Raw genomic sequence first — 13833 nt, 5'->3', positions numbered from 1 at the left:
ATGCATAACTGGGGCTCATGCGGTTTCCCATAGAGACGCATTTAATTTGGAGGAAGTGAGACAAGTTAAAGGAGAAATTGTTCAGTGTGAGAACAAGTTCAGCCAGACGGAGGAGACTGGTGATTGATGGAGATTGTTCTGGTGTCTCTTCAAGGAACAAGTGGAGAGTCCTGGTGGGGGATGGAGGTGTAGAGGGACTGGACGTCCAGAGTGAAGAATTGGCTAATGGGCAGAAAACTGAGTTGGAAGAAATGGGTAATTTTTTTGGTTGGTAGGCTGTAACTGGTAAGGTATTTACTGTTAGGATCAGTAACTGAGCCTCAGCTATTCACAATCTATATAATGACTTAGATGAGGGGACTGAGTTTATTGCATCCAAGTTGGCTGACGACAGAAACTTGGGTAGGAAAGTATCCTGTGAGAAAGATGCAAGGAGGCTGAAAAAAGTTTTAGACAGGGTGTGATTGGGAAAAAATGTAGATGAAATGTAATGCAGAGAAATTATGTATCTCATTAGGAAAAATGAAAAACATTTTTGAATGGTGAAACTGGGACATATTGATATTCAGAGGGACTTGTACACAAATTACAGAAAGTGATGTGCACGTAGCAACTAATTAAGAAAATATGCTAGTCTTTATGATAAAGCGAATAGAGTAGAAGAGTAAAGAAGTCTTATTGCAATTATATTTAAGATCTTGGCGAGACCAATCTAGAGTACTGTGTACAGTTTTGATCTCCTTATCTATGAAAGGATAAATTCACCTTTAAGAGGGAGTGCAGCAGTAGTTTACTAGACAGATTCCTGGGATGAGACAGTTGTCCTGAGAGAGATTGAGTAGACTTTGTCCTATACATTAAAAGAATAAGAGGCGATTTAATAGAAACATGTAAGGTTAAAGTTCCTTAAAGGACTTGACAGGGTAGATGCTGAGGTGACTTTTTTTAGCCTGACTGTGGAATCTGGAACTGGGCCACTTCGAATTGAGATGAGAAATTTCTTAAGGCTTTTGAAGCTGCTCATTGACTAAGCATCCAAACCTTTCTGGGATAGAGATATTCTAGTCTCACAGTCCTTTGAGACAGGTGGATAGATTTTTGGATACGAAGGGAATCTAGCAATATGGGGATTGGGTGGGAAGATGGAGTTGAGTTAGTGCAGCTGATGGACCAGGAGAGTTGGGGCCCTGGAAGGATGATGGGCTTTGAGGGATTGAATATTCCCCATTTACCTTGTTAGCAGTTGTGGTCAAACTGCTGCCTGGTACCTTTTCATGGGCAGACAAATTGGTAATAAATGTTTAATTAATGCAAGTTGTGATTAACTGTTGCTGACTGATTACACTATGCTTGCTTATAATAACAGCTTTGCAACTTCCATTTGCACCATTGGGTGCCATAGCCTTGGCTTTGAAAGCAGGAGCAATTTAAGTTTTGTGGTCTGCTGGTGACATCAAGCTCTGGTTTGTGATGGTAGCAACATGGCAGACCTGCCCAAATTGAAGAAATATAATTTTCTCATAATTATGCATATTTACTTTCAGCACAATAATAATGGCAGGTGGTGTTGGACACCCATTACTAAATCCAGTCATTTGGTCATTCACCTTCAAACCTGTTTGTCCCCTCTCTCGGCCTCGCCCCTGCGCAGCGCACCCGGCCTCGCCCCTGCGCAGCGCGCCCGGCCTCGCCCCTGCGCAGCACGCAGGTTGGTCTCTGGCCACCCCGCTCGCGCGCCCTCGCCCGCCCCCTCGCACTCTTTCTCACCTCTCATGCTCGCTCTCTCTCTTGCGCTTGTGCACTCTCTTTGCATCATGCCCTTCAAACATCATAATCTAATCCAGTTGAAGATATGGGAACAGCTAACGCTCTCCAAGACAGATTGTACCAAGTATGTCCTCATGAGACAACTCAAACTTATAAAAATTCAACCTCTAAAGGATTTAGAGTATAAATGTCAGTCACAACCAGAGTTTAAATTTGGCTGGAGGTTTTAAAACCAGTGTTTTGGCTTTGTCAGCACCCAGCTGGGTTCCTTTCTCCTGTGAGGAACCATAAACCAACTGATTGTGGCTTTGTTCCACTGTCTTGAATTGAAACCATGTGATGGTTAAAACTGTAGTTTAGTTTGCAGATCTAAGGCTGGTATAATCATAAAAATAAATGATGGAAGCCCCCAGCAACAGCAGAAAAAAGTCTGGCCATTTCAGGCAGAAACCTTGAGAACTGCTAATGACCGGAATCAGGAAAAGGGTGGGGAGGAAGAATAATATTTTCCAATCTGCTCATGGGTTGAATGCCTCATTTGAATGTCATTCATTCTATCAACCTCTCCTGATCATAGTTTCTGTTCTCCCTTCCTCCTCTCTTTTTTCTGATCTCTAACAATGCTTGTTCAGTTTCTTACAGTTTGCAGTTCTGATGAGTTCTGCCTGAACTATTGCATCATCATTTTTCTCTAAGATACTGACTATTTTGTATTAGCAGGTCTTTTTGCTTATAGTTTGTATTACCTTGGGTTAGACTGGGTGCTCTGTCTGTGTCTGGAGTTAGACTGGGTGCTCTGTCTGTGTCTGGGGTTAGACTGGGCCGCTCTGTCTGTGTCTTGGGTTAGATTGGGCCACTCTCACTGTGTCTTGGGTTAGACTGGGTGCTCTGTCTGTGTCTTGGGCTAGCCTGGGCCGCTCTCGCTGTGTCTTGGGCTAGCCTGGGCCGCTCTCGCTGTGTCTTGGGCTAGCCTGGGCCGCTCTCGCTGTGTCTTGGGCTAGCCTGGGCCGCTCTCGCTGTGTCTTGGGCTAGCCTGGGCCGCTCTCGCTGTGTCTTGGGCTAGCCTGGGCCGCTCTCGCTGTGTCTTGGGCTAGCCTGGGCCGCTCTCGCTGTGTCTTGGGCTAGCCTGGGCCGCTCTCGCTGTGTCTTGGGCTAGCCTGGGCCGCTCTCGCTGTGTCTTGGGCTAGCCTGGGCCGCTCTCGCTGTGTCTTGGGCTAGCCTGGGCCGCTCTCGCTGTGTCTTGGGCTAGCCTGGGCCGCTCTCGCTGTGTCTTGGGCTAGCCTGGGCCGCTCTCGCTGTGTCTTGGGCTAGCCTGGGCCGCTCTCGCTGTGTCTTGGGCTAGCCTGGGCCGCTCTCGCTGTGTCTTGGGCTAGCCTGGGCCGCTCTCGCTGTGTCTTGGGCTAGCCTGGGCCGCTCTCGCTGTGTCTTGGGCTAGCCTGGGCCGCTCTCGCTGTGTCTTGGGCTAGCCTGGGCCGCTCTCGCTGTGTCTTGGGCTAGCCTGGGCCGCTCTCGCTGTGTCTTGGGCTAGCCTGGGCCGCTCTCGCTGTGTCTTGGGCTAGCCTGGGCCGCTCTCGCTGATGTAGCTAGTGCTATGAATACAGGATGTAAACTGCACTTAGCCGATCTTGCGGAATGGTTTCATAAATCTCCTACCACCTGTCAGTAATTTAATAAAACACTCCTCGTAGAGTTTGCTTACATAGTTGATCAGTTTTCCAAAAACAGTACAGTGCTTAATAATCTCAAGTTCATGGATTCTAACTTTCTTTTAAAACTAATTAGGGGAGAGCCTAAGACATGGTATGGAGCACCAGCATACGTGGCAGAACAGCTGGAGAGTGTTATGAAGAGATTGGCGCCTGAGCTGTTTGAATCCCAGCCTGACCTTCTGCATCAGCTGGTCACCATCATGAACCCTAACACTCTGATGGCTCACGGAGTGCCAGTACGTATTGCAGATCTCCTTGGAGCCCTGAGATCCTGATTTCAAACTTAGATTTTATGTTCAATGAGGGATTACCAGTGATGCACCTAGCATTTGATGTCAAGCTTTAGAAAATAGTTTTGCAGCGTGGGCTTTTTTGGTTGGGGAAGGTGGCCTTAGAAGATTTTTCTTAAGTAAGCCATGGTATTAGATAATTCCAGTAAAGTTAAGAAAAATGAAGTTGACATGGCAACATCTATTTGAGAGTTGCAGTATATTACAGTACACATTTATATCCATTGGATAACATTCATTGCAATACATAATTTATTCTACGATCAGAATAAGTTGGCTGATTCATGAATTAAGTGTTTATACGTTGCTGTAGCATTTCTTAGAGATTTACCAAGATGTTGCTACTACAGTGCTTGAATGATTTGCTGTGTCTGCTTTGTGTATTTTGCACTTCCTTCTCTTTCCACCTTCATTCTCAAATAATTTTCATGCCTAACAGTAAAATTATAATACTAAATTTATTTTTTGTTAAAAATTAATTAATTTAAATTTTTATATCATTATGTATGACTCTCTTATCATAAAACGCAAAAGAAAGCAAGCACTTTCTTTGCTGTGCCTTCATGTGCAACTGGCATCAATGGACATAAAATTCCTGAATTTATCTGAGCTTCATGACACATGGGACCATCTTGTTCAGTTGCTGTTCAGACACATTTCTAAGAGGATTCATTCCCCAAGACTATTCCACTACATTTCAAAAGTACTTCATTGGCTGTGAAGCACTTCAGGATGCTCTGAGGTCATGAAAGGGGCTTTTTTAAATGGAAGTTGGTGGTCTTCTACTATATGTTGCTTTAAAAAAGCACAAGTCCATGTCCAAGACTTTGCTTTTGCACTTAGTTTGCTCTTAGTGTCTAATTGCTTTGCACTGCCAGTTTACCCTGATCACCTTTTGAATTGGCTCAGCTTTGTTGCCATCCTTTAAGATTTGCATTGAATAACATAGCAAAACTGAAATGACATAATTCATTCATGCCATTTTTGATACATAATCTCATTTGATTCTCTATGCAAGGAAATCTTGAAATTTGTACGCTGCAAGTCTAGGATCCAGTGGAAACACTTGAAGCCACATCCCACTTCATCTCAAGAGACATTGAGTTCAGTCACAAAACAGTTCAGAGCTTTGCAGTATGCAGCCTGATACCAGAGCAAAGAATTGACTAAAATATCCACATTTTTGACCTATGTATAGTTGATGCGAATATGGATTATTGCACAATGAGCAGCCTTTTCAAGCAGGCAGTAGTGCAAATGGAGTTTCCAATCATGATTTTTATCAATAAGCATTTATCTTGTTTTGCACTGATGTGTAAACATAGTTTTATGCCATGTTACCATTGTCTCTTTGGATTGGCAAAGTATTAAACTCCAAACAGAGCTTATAACAGGCTGAAGCTAAGAGTTTCATTTTCCCTCAATAATTGTGAATAAACTTAGCTGTCTGTAACCTCTAAGATTTCTGCAAAGGATTTTCCAAAATAATTGTCACCACATTAATATTCTACTTGATTTAACCTTCTCATAGCCCTGAGGTCTCCTAATGCAACTTGAAAGATGTTGAGTATCTCCTGTTTGGAGTTCACAATTTAGAATGATCTGGAAAACTAGCATATGCCACATATTGAAACTTTAATATCCATTTGATGTAAAATGGGCAGCTAACATTCATAGTTCAGAGAGATCTGTTGACATATTAGATGTTTGAGTAATCCAAGCAGCAGAAATGGGCATGTTTCTGAATGAGAAAAACCACTTCCCAACCCTTTCATTAAAACATACATTCTTGTCACTAAGACTTTCCTTGTGTATACATGTGCCTGCATATAAACAGTTGGCTAAAGGCTCAAACAATGGACAGAGGATATGAAATCTGATCTGTTGCATTTCTGCACCCTCACTAAGCAACAAAAAACCTTTTGCTGCATTCCATCTTAGATTTTAAAACAGTCAACCCAGAAATAGTTTGAAGATTTGTTTCACACCCTGGAGCTCTAGTTGAAGGATGACCAGGCCTGTAACCATGAAAAGATTTGTTGAACAATTTATATAGTGTTCTTGTAAAGGCAACGTCTATTCAGACCAGCTCGTGTAGTTTTTTTGTGACTGCATTAAGCATGACCACTAGGCTACCAAATTGCATGAGTTGATTGAAGTTAGTGGATTTGATGTAAAGATTGGGGAGAAATTTCAATGTCTGTTAATGAGGATGGATGGAATGAAGGAGTATCTAGAGAATGCAAGACACCTGGGGAAAGAACGAGCCTCAGTTGTGCACATTGGTTCCAGTCATACTTATATTGACTGTCTTCCAAATTAGAACCTTTTGTACTATAATTCAACATTATTTGAATTTAGTTGTTCTGTTTAACTAGGGAGCATGTAAATGTCAAGTGCCAGGAAATACGATTGCTATCTATCTGGCCAATTCCAGTTTCTAAGGAACATCAATCACATCATGCAATTACTTCTAATTGTGGATATTTATCCAATTTACTTGAATCTTGCTGATGCAAAATGCCTGCACCGGGCAGTCCAGTTCATTTCATACATTCACTATCCTCTGTATAAAGTAATTGAAACTAAATTGCCTGATACACTGCTTCTCAAACAGGAAGTGGATTCATTCCCCTTCCACACCCGTTTCCAAACCTAACGATTGGTCTGTCAATGCTCCAAACTGAAGACTCCAATGTACATACAAGCCAATTTCACCCCACCACAGGGTTTTAATTTTGGATTCTCAATTTATTCCTTGTCTACAACCAGGATATATCTCTCTCTTAATCTTCACCATGCCTGTGTAACCTGAACTTTCTCTTATCTGCAATCATGTTTGCTAAACTCGATCCTATAATTTTTATCCTTTTTTCTTCCTATCATCCCCCCTGTGTCCTCCTCTCCATCCCGTCCTGTCACACTTCCTTTTGTTTCTCCTGTCTCCGGGACTTGCCCCTTAAACCCTATTCCAATCCATCACTGTTCTCTGCCTCTTCTCTGAATAGTCCAGATTTGAATACCTCTTGCAGGAGCCACTGCTACTCTCTGTATCTCTCTGTATTTTCTGGAGTGCATCAAGGCACCTGCTGCTACCTACTTATGAGCAGCAAGCCCAACTGTTCTGTTGTCCTCTTTTGCTGATCTTCCTGCCTACCAGGCTCTGTGAGGTTAATCTTGCCAGCCACCTCTTTGTCCCATTCAATTCACCTAACCTTGCTTCCTTGGACTCTGCCAGTGAATTAAGAATCACCATTCCTCTTCACATGTTCCTCCAGAATGTTCATTCATTTGCCAATGCCATCATCAGCTATGACCCTTAATGTGGATGAATTTATTAACATTATGGATTTGACAGAAACTTGCCTTAAAGCTGGTGACACGATGCTTCCCTACTTTACTCTGCCTGCCCTTCCCAAACCACAATGGTGGTATTGTGCCTCTTAACACCTTCCATAGCCACCTCCACCCAGCCCCACACCCCCCCCACCACCCAACAACAATGACTAATCCCTTTTTTCCTTTGTGCTACCCCTTTAAATCCCCAAGTTAAAATTATCCTTATCCTTTAATTTATAGAAAATGTATTGTCACTCTTGGCTGCTAATAGTATTCTTGCCTTTAAGTCAAAAGTTTGTGGGTTTAACCCTCCTGCCCCCACTCCACAAATCCTCTCCCTTTTCTCAGTCTCAGCACTGAGAAAATCCTCATTCTTGGCGATTTTAATCTTCTCAATTCATCATCTCTGATTTCACTGCCCATCTGTCTTACCTAATAATGTCTTATAAACTTTCACCAATATACACAGCAACCCCCACAACCGTGCTATTTCATGATCAGTCTATGCCCTAGGTCTCTACAGCCAAATCACTTGCTTTTATCCCTATACTTTCCCAACCCTACTTTCTGGAATAAACTCTCTCCCAAGTCAGTCGCAGCTGCACTTTTAACTCCCAACAAGCCGTTGGCCTTCCAATTGCCATAATACAATGCAGCTGTTGATTGGCTCTATCACTGCTTTATATTTGCGTTTATTTCCAGTAAAGCTTTACTCTATCCCACTCTGGTCATTATTTCCCCCTCCCCTCGAACTTTTCCCCCACGAGCATATCTTGCATACAACTGGTTCAGCCACCTATTGATATCTGACGAGTGCACGTCAAACTCAGCCTTGCTTTACCCTACCAAAAACTACTCTCAGCTCCAGGACATTAGTTATTAACCTGTAGCTTATTTTCTGCATTACCAGCAGTCCAGTCAAACCCCTCACTGCTGTCTCCTGCACCCTTGCCTCCAAGTATAACTGAGCACATGTTCATATGCCTTTGCCCTAGCCTGATGCAATGTCATTCTATCTCCCCTTATTCCTTCTTTGACTTCAACTTGTCACGGGACCTACCTCCTTCTGCCTTGACCATATACCTACTAAAGTGACTTCCGATGTTATAAATGATTCCCTCTCCTCGGGTACTGTTCCACCCTCCTTTTTTAAAAATTTGGGATGTGACATTGCTAGCAATGTCAGTATTTTTTACCCATCCCTAATTACCTTTGCACAGGTGGTGTTGAGCTTTCTTGAATCACTGCAATGCATGAGGTATGGGTATACCTAGAGTGCTTATTTGACTTTGCTGCTGTTTGATACAACTGAGTGGTGCTGGGCCATTGCAGAGGACAGTTAAGAGCCAATTACATGGACTTGAGTCAGATGTAGGCCAGACCGGGTAAAGACAGCAGATTTTCTTCCCTAAAAGACATTAGTGAGCCAGATGAATTTTTATAATCTGATGGTAATGATGATCATCAAACTGAGATGAGCTTTTTATTCCAGAGTTATTTATTAATTAGATTTAAATTTCCCCAGCTGCTGTGGTGGGATTTGAACTTGGGCCTCCAGACAATTAGTCCGGGCAACTGGATTACTAATCCGGTAACATTAGCACAATGGCCCCTCATCAAAATCACCAACATCATCCCCCTCATCAAAAAATAAAATCTTGATCCATGTAACCTTGCAAACAAATGCCCCATCTCCAACTTCCTTTTCCTCAAATTCCTTGAAAGTATTATCACCTCTAAAATCTATGCTCGTTTTTCCTGTAGACCCATGTTTACAACTCAACAATCTGGTTTCTGCCCCTGAACAGGTCTAAAAGTCACTAAATGTATTTAGTTGTTGATGACACTATCTTTAGAGCTGCTCTGTGTTCTTCAGATCAGTGACTTGACCAATCTTGTTCTATTCTTGTCTATCCGTTCGTAACCAGATATCTCCAGCAATGGCTTCTCCTCCTGCACCAACACTGTAGTCTCCAGGGCTCTCGTTGGCTTTTTCCACCCAGACACTTGGAGAGTATTCCATCACACCCCTGACTTGTGTCTTGTAGATGGTGGACAGGCTTTTGGAAATCATGTGGTGAGCTACTTGCTGCAGAATTCCCAGCCTCTGACCTACTCTTGTAGCCACAGTATATATTTTTTTATTCATTCACGGGATGTGGGCTTCGCTGGCTGGGCCAGCATTTATTGCCCATCCCTACTTGCCCTTGAGAAGATGGTGGTGAGCTGCCTTCTTGAACCGCTGCAGTACATGTGTTGTAGGTACACCCACAGTGCTGTTAGGAAGGGAGTTCCAGGATTTTGACCCAGTGACAGTGAAGGAACGGCGATATATTTCCAAGTCAGGATGGTGAGTGACATGGAGAAGAATTTCCAAGTGGTGGTGTTTGCAAGTATCTGCTGCCTTCATCCTTCTAGATGGTAGTGGTAGTAGGTTTGGAAGGTGCTGTCTAAGGAGCCTTGATGAGTTCCTACAGTGCATCTTGTAGATGGTACAAACTGCTGCTACTTTGTGTCGGTGGTGGAGGGAGTGATTGTTTGTGGATGTGGTGCCAATAAAGTGGGCTGCTTTGTCCTGGAAGGTGTCAAGCTTCTTGAGGGTTGTTGGAGCTGCACTCATCCAGGGAAGTGGAGAGAATTCCATCACACTCCTGACTTGTGCCTTGTAGGTGGTGGACAGGTTTTGGGGAGACAGGAGGTGAGTTACTCATCGCAGGATTCCTAGCCTCTGACCTGCTCTTCTAGCCACAGTATTTATATGGCTGGTCCAGTTCAGTTTCTGGTTAATGGTAACCCCCAAGATGTTGATAGTGGGGGATTCGGTGATGGTAATGCCATTGAACATCAAGGGGCGATGGTTGGATTCTCTCTTATTGGAGATGGTCATTGCCTGACACTTGTGTGGTGCGAATGTTACTTGTCACTTGTCAGCCCAAGTCTGGATATTGTCCAGGTCTTGCTACATTTGGACATGGACTGCTTGAGTATCTGAGGACTCCCGAATGGTGCTGAACATTGTGCAATCATCAGCGAACATCCCCACTTCTGACCTTATGATGGAAGGAAGGTCATTGATGAAGCAGCTGAAGATGGTTGGGCTGAGGACACTACCCTGAGGAACTGCTGCAGTGATGTCCTGGAACTGAGATGACTGACCTCCAACAACCACAATCATCTTCCTTTGTGCTACGTATGACTCCAACCAGCGGAGAGTTTTCCCCCTGATTCCCATTGACTCCAGTTTTGCTAGGGCTCCTCGATGCCACACTTGGTCAAATACTGCCTTGATGTCAAGAGCAGTCACTTTCACCTCACCAGGAGTTCAGCTCTTTTGTCCATTTTTGAACCAAGGCTGTAATGAGGTCAGGAGCTGGGTGTCGCTGGTGGAACCCAAACTAAGCATCAGCGAGCAGGTTATTGCTAAGCACTGTTGATGACCCCTTCCATTACTTTACTGATGATCGAGAGTAGACTGATGGACTGGTAGTTGGTTGGGTTGGATTTGTCCTTTTTTTGTGGACAGGACATACCTGGGCAATTTTCCACAGCTGCCAGTGTTGTAGCTATTCTGGAACAGCTTGGCTTGGGGTGCAGCAAGTTCTGGAGCACAAGTGTTCAGTACTATTGCCGGAATATTGTCAGGGCCCATAGCCTTTGCAGTATCCAGTGCCTTCAACCATTTCTTGATGTCACGTGGAGTGAATCAAATTGGCTGAAGACTGGCATCTGTGATGCTGGGGACCCCCGGAGGAGGCCAAGATGGATCATCCACTCGACACTTCTGGCTGAAGATTGTAGCAAATGCCTTATCTTTTGCACTGCTGTGTTGGGCTCCTCTATCATTGAGGATGGGGATATTTGTGGAGCCTCCGCTTCCAGTGAGTTGTTTAATTGTCCACCAACATTCACGACAGGATGTGACAGGACTGCAGAGTTTACCTCTGATCTGTTGGTTGTGGGATCACTGAGCTCTGTCTATCATTTGCTGTTTATGTTGTTTGGCACGCAAGTAGTCCTGTGTTATAGCTTCACCAGTTTGACACCTTATTTTTCGGTATGCCTGGTGCTACTCCTGGAACGCTCTCCTACACTCTTCATTTAGGGTTGATCCCCTGGCTTGATGATGATGGTAGAGCCGGGTATATACCAGGCCATATCAGCCAATTTGATTCACTCCACGTGACACTATCCCATTTAGCATGGTGGTAGTGCCACACAACATGATGGAGGGTATACTTAATGTGAAGGTGGGACTTTTTCTCCACAATGGCTGTACAGTGGTCACTCCTACTGATACTGTCATGGACAGATGCAATTTGGCAGGCGGGTTGGTGAGGATAAGGTCAAATAGGTTTTTCCCTTTTGTTGGTTCCCTCACCCCTGCCGCAGACCCAGTCTAGCAGCTATGTCATTTAGGGCTCGGTCAGTAATGGTGCTACCGAGCCACTCTTGGTGATGGACATTGAAGTCCCCTACCCAGAGTACATTCTGCACCCTTGTCACCCTCCGTGCTTCCTCCAAGGGGTTTCAACATGGAGGAGCACTGATTCATCAGCTGAGGGAGGGCAGTACGTGGTAAGCAGCAGGAGGTTTCCATTCCCATGGTTTGACCTGATCCCATGAGACTTCATGGAGTTTGGAGTCGATGTTGGGGATGCCCAAGGAAACTCCTTATACTACTGTGTCGCCACCTCTGCTGGGCCTCTCATCGGACAGGACATACCCAGGGATGGTGATGCTGGTGTCTTGGACATTATCTGTAAGGTATGATTCCGTGAGGATGACGCTGTCAGGCTGTTGCTTGGCTAGTATGTGAGACAGCTCTCCCAATTTTGGCTCTAGACCTCAGAAGTTAGTAAGGAGGACTTTGCAGGGTTGACAGGTATGAGATTGCTGTTGTTGTTTCCGGTGTCTAGGTTGATGCCGGGTGGTCCATCCGGTTTCATTCCTTTTTTGTGACTTTGTGGCGGTTTGTTACAACTGAGTGGCTTGCTAGGCCATTTAAGAGTCAATCACATTACTATGGGTCTGGAGTCACATGTAGGCCAGACCAGGTAATGACGACAGATTTCCTTCCCCAAAGGACATTAGTGAACCAGATGGGTTTTTACAACAATCGACAATGGTTCCATGGTCATCATTAGGCTTTTAATTCCAGATTTTTATTGAATTCAAAGTACACCATTTGCCATGGCTGGTGCCCAGCTCATTACTCTGGGTCTTAGATTACTAGTCCAGCAACAATACCACTACGCCATTGCCTATCCTGGTTGGTTCAGTTTTGTTTTTGGTCAATGGTAATGGATGTTGATGGTGGGGAAATTCATGAATGACAATACCATTGAATGTCATGGGGGGGATATGGTCATAATCACTCTTGTCGGAGATGGTCATCGCCTGGCACTTGTGTGGCATGATTGTTACGTGCCATTTATCAGTTCAAGCTTGAATGTTATGGAGGTCTTGCTGCAGGTGGATATGGACTGCTTCAGTAACTGAGAGTTGCGAATGATACTGAACACTGTACAATCATTAGCGAGCATCCCCGCTTCTGACCTTACGATAGAGGGAAGGCTATGAAGCAACAGAAAATGATTGGGCCTTACTACACTTACACTGAGGAATTCCTGTGTTGATGTCCTGGAGCTGAGATGTTTTTCCTCCAACAAGCACAACCATTTTCCTTTGTGTTAAGTATGGCTCCAACCTGTGGAGAGTTTCCCCCACCGATTCCCATTGACTTCAATTTTGCGGCTGTTCCTCAATGCCCACTGATGCCTTGATATCCAGGAACATTATTCTCACCTCTGGAATTCAGCTCTTTTGTCCATGTTTGGACCAAGGCTCAAATGAGATCTGGAGCCGAGTAGTCCTGATGAAACCAAACTGAACATTGGTAAGCAGATTATTGTTGAGTAGGAGCAAAATACAGCGGATGCTGGAAATCTAGCTCTGAAGAACTCGAAACGTTAACTCTTGTTTCTCTCTCCACAGATGCTGCTAGACCTGCTGATTTTTTCCAGCATTTCCTGTTTTTGTTTGTATTATTGAGTCAGTATCACTTGATTGCGATGTTGATGGCACCTCCCATTACTTTGATGATTGATAGTGGACTGATGCAATTGGCTGAATTGGATTTGTCCTGCTTTTCTGGACAGGTCATAGCTGGGCAATTTTTCATCTTGTCAGGTAGATGCCACTGTTTGTGGCTGTATTGGAACAACTTGGGCTCTGGGGCACCAATCTCACACACGCACATACGAACTTACAAATTAGGAGCAGGAGTAGGCCATTTTGTCCCTTGAGCCTGCTCCCCCATTCAACATGATCATGGCTGGTCTAATTGTGGCCTTAACTCCACATTCCAGCTACCCCTTTGACTCCTTTACTAGTCAAGAGTCTGTCCACCTCTGCCTTAAAATTATTCAATGATCATGCCTCTACTGCTCTCCAAGGAAGAGAGTTCGAAAGACTGACAACCCTCTAAGAGAAAAAAATCCTTTTCATCTCCATCTTAAATAGGAGACCTGTTATTTTTAAATGGCACCTTGGTTGCAGTCTGTCCCACAAGGGGAAACATCCTTTCAGCATCCACCGTCAAGTCCCCTTGTGTGTTTCAATAAGATCATCTCTCATTCTTTTGAACTCCAATGGACACAGGCCCATTCTGTCCAACCTTTCCTGATAAAATAACCCCCCCACCCCGCCCAGATATGAGTCTTCAATAC

General features: G+C 44.2%; 1 protein-coding gene across 2 annotated transcripts in view; it reads left to right on the top strand.

The window, feature by feature from the left end:
• The window catches only part of kdm5ba (lysine demethylase 5Ba), a 254050-nt gene that overhangs the window by 104556 nt on the left and 135661 nt on the right, over positions 1–13833 (top strand). For both annotated transcript variants that reach the window (XM_078546909.1, XM_078546911.1), the window contains one exon: positions 3550–3712. In XM_078546909.1, coding sequence (XP_078403035.1) covers positions 3550–3712 — 163 coding nt within the window. The remainder of the gene's footprint in view (positions 1–3549; positions 3713–13833) is intronic.

This window comes from Cetorhinus maximus, chromosome 8 (assembly GCF_964194155.1).
Source record: "Cetorhinus maximus chromosome 8, sCetMax3.hap1.1, whole genome shotgun sequence".
Classification (NCBI taxonomy): domain Eukaryota; kingdom Metazoa; phylum Chordata; class Chondrichthyes; order Lamniformes; family Cetorhinidae; genus Cetorhinus; species Cetorhinus maximus.
The sequence above is the reverse complement of the archived record's forward strand: the minus strand, read 5'-3'. Positions and strand labels throughout refer to the sequence as shown.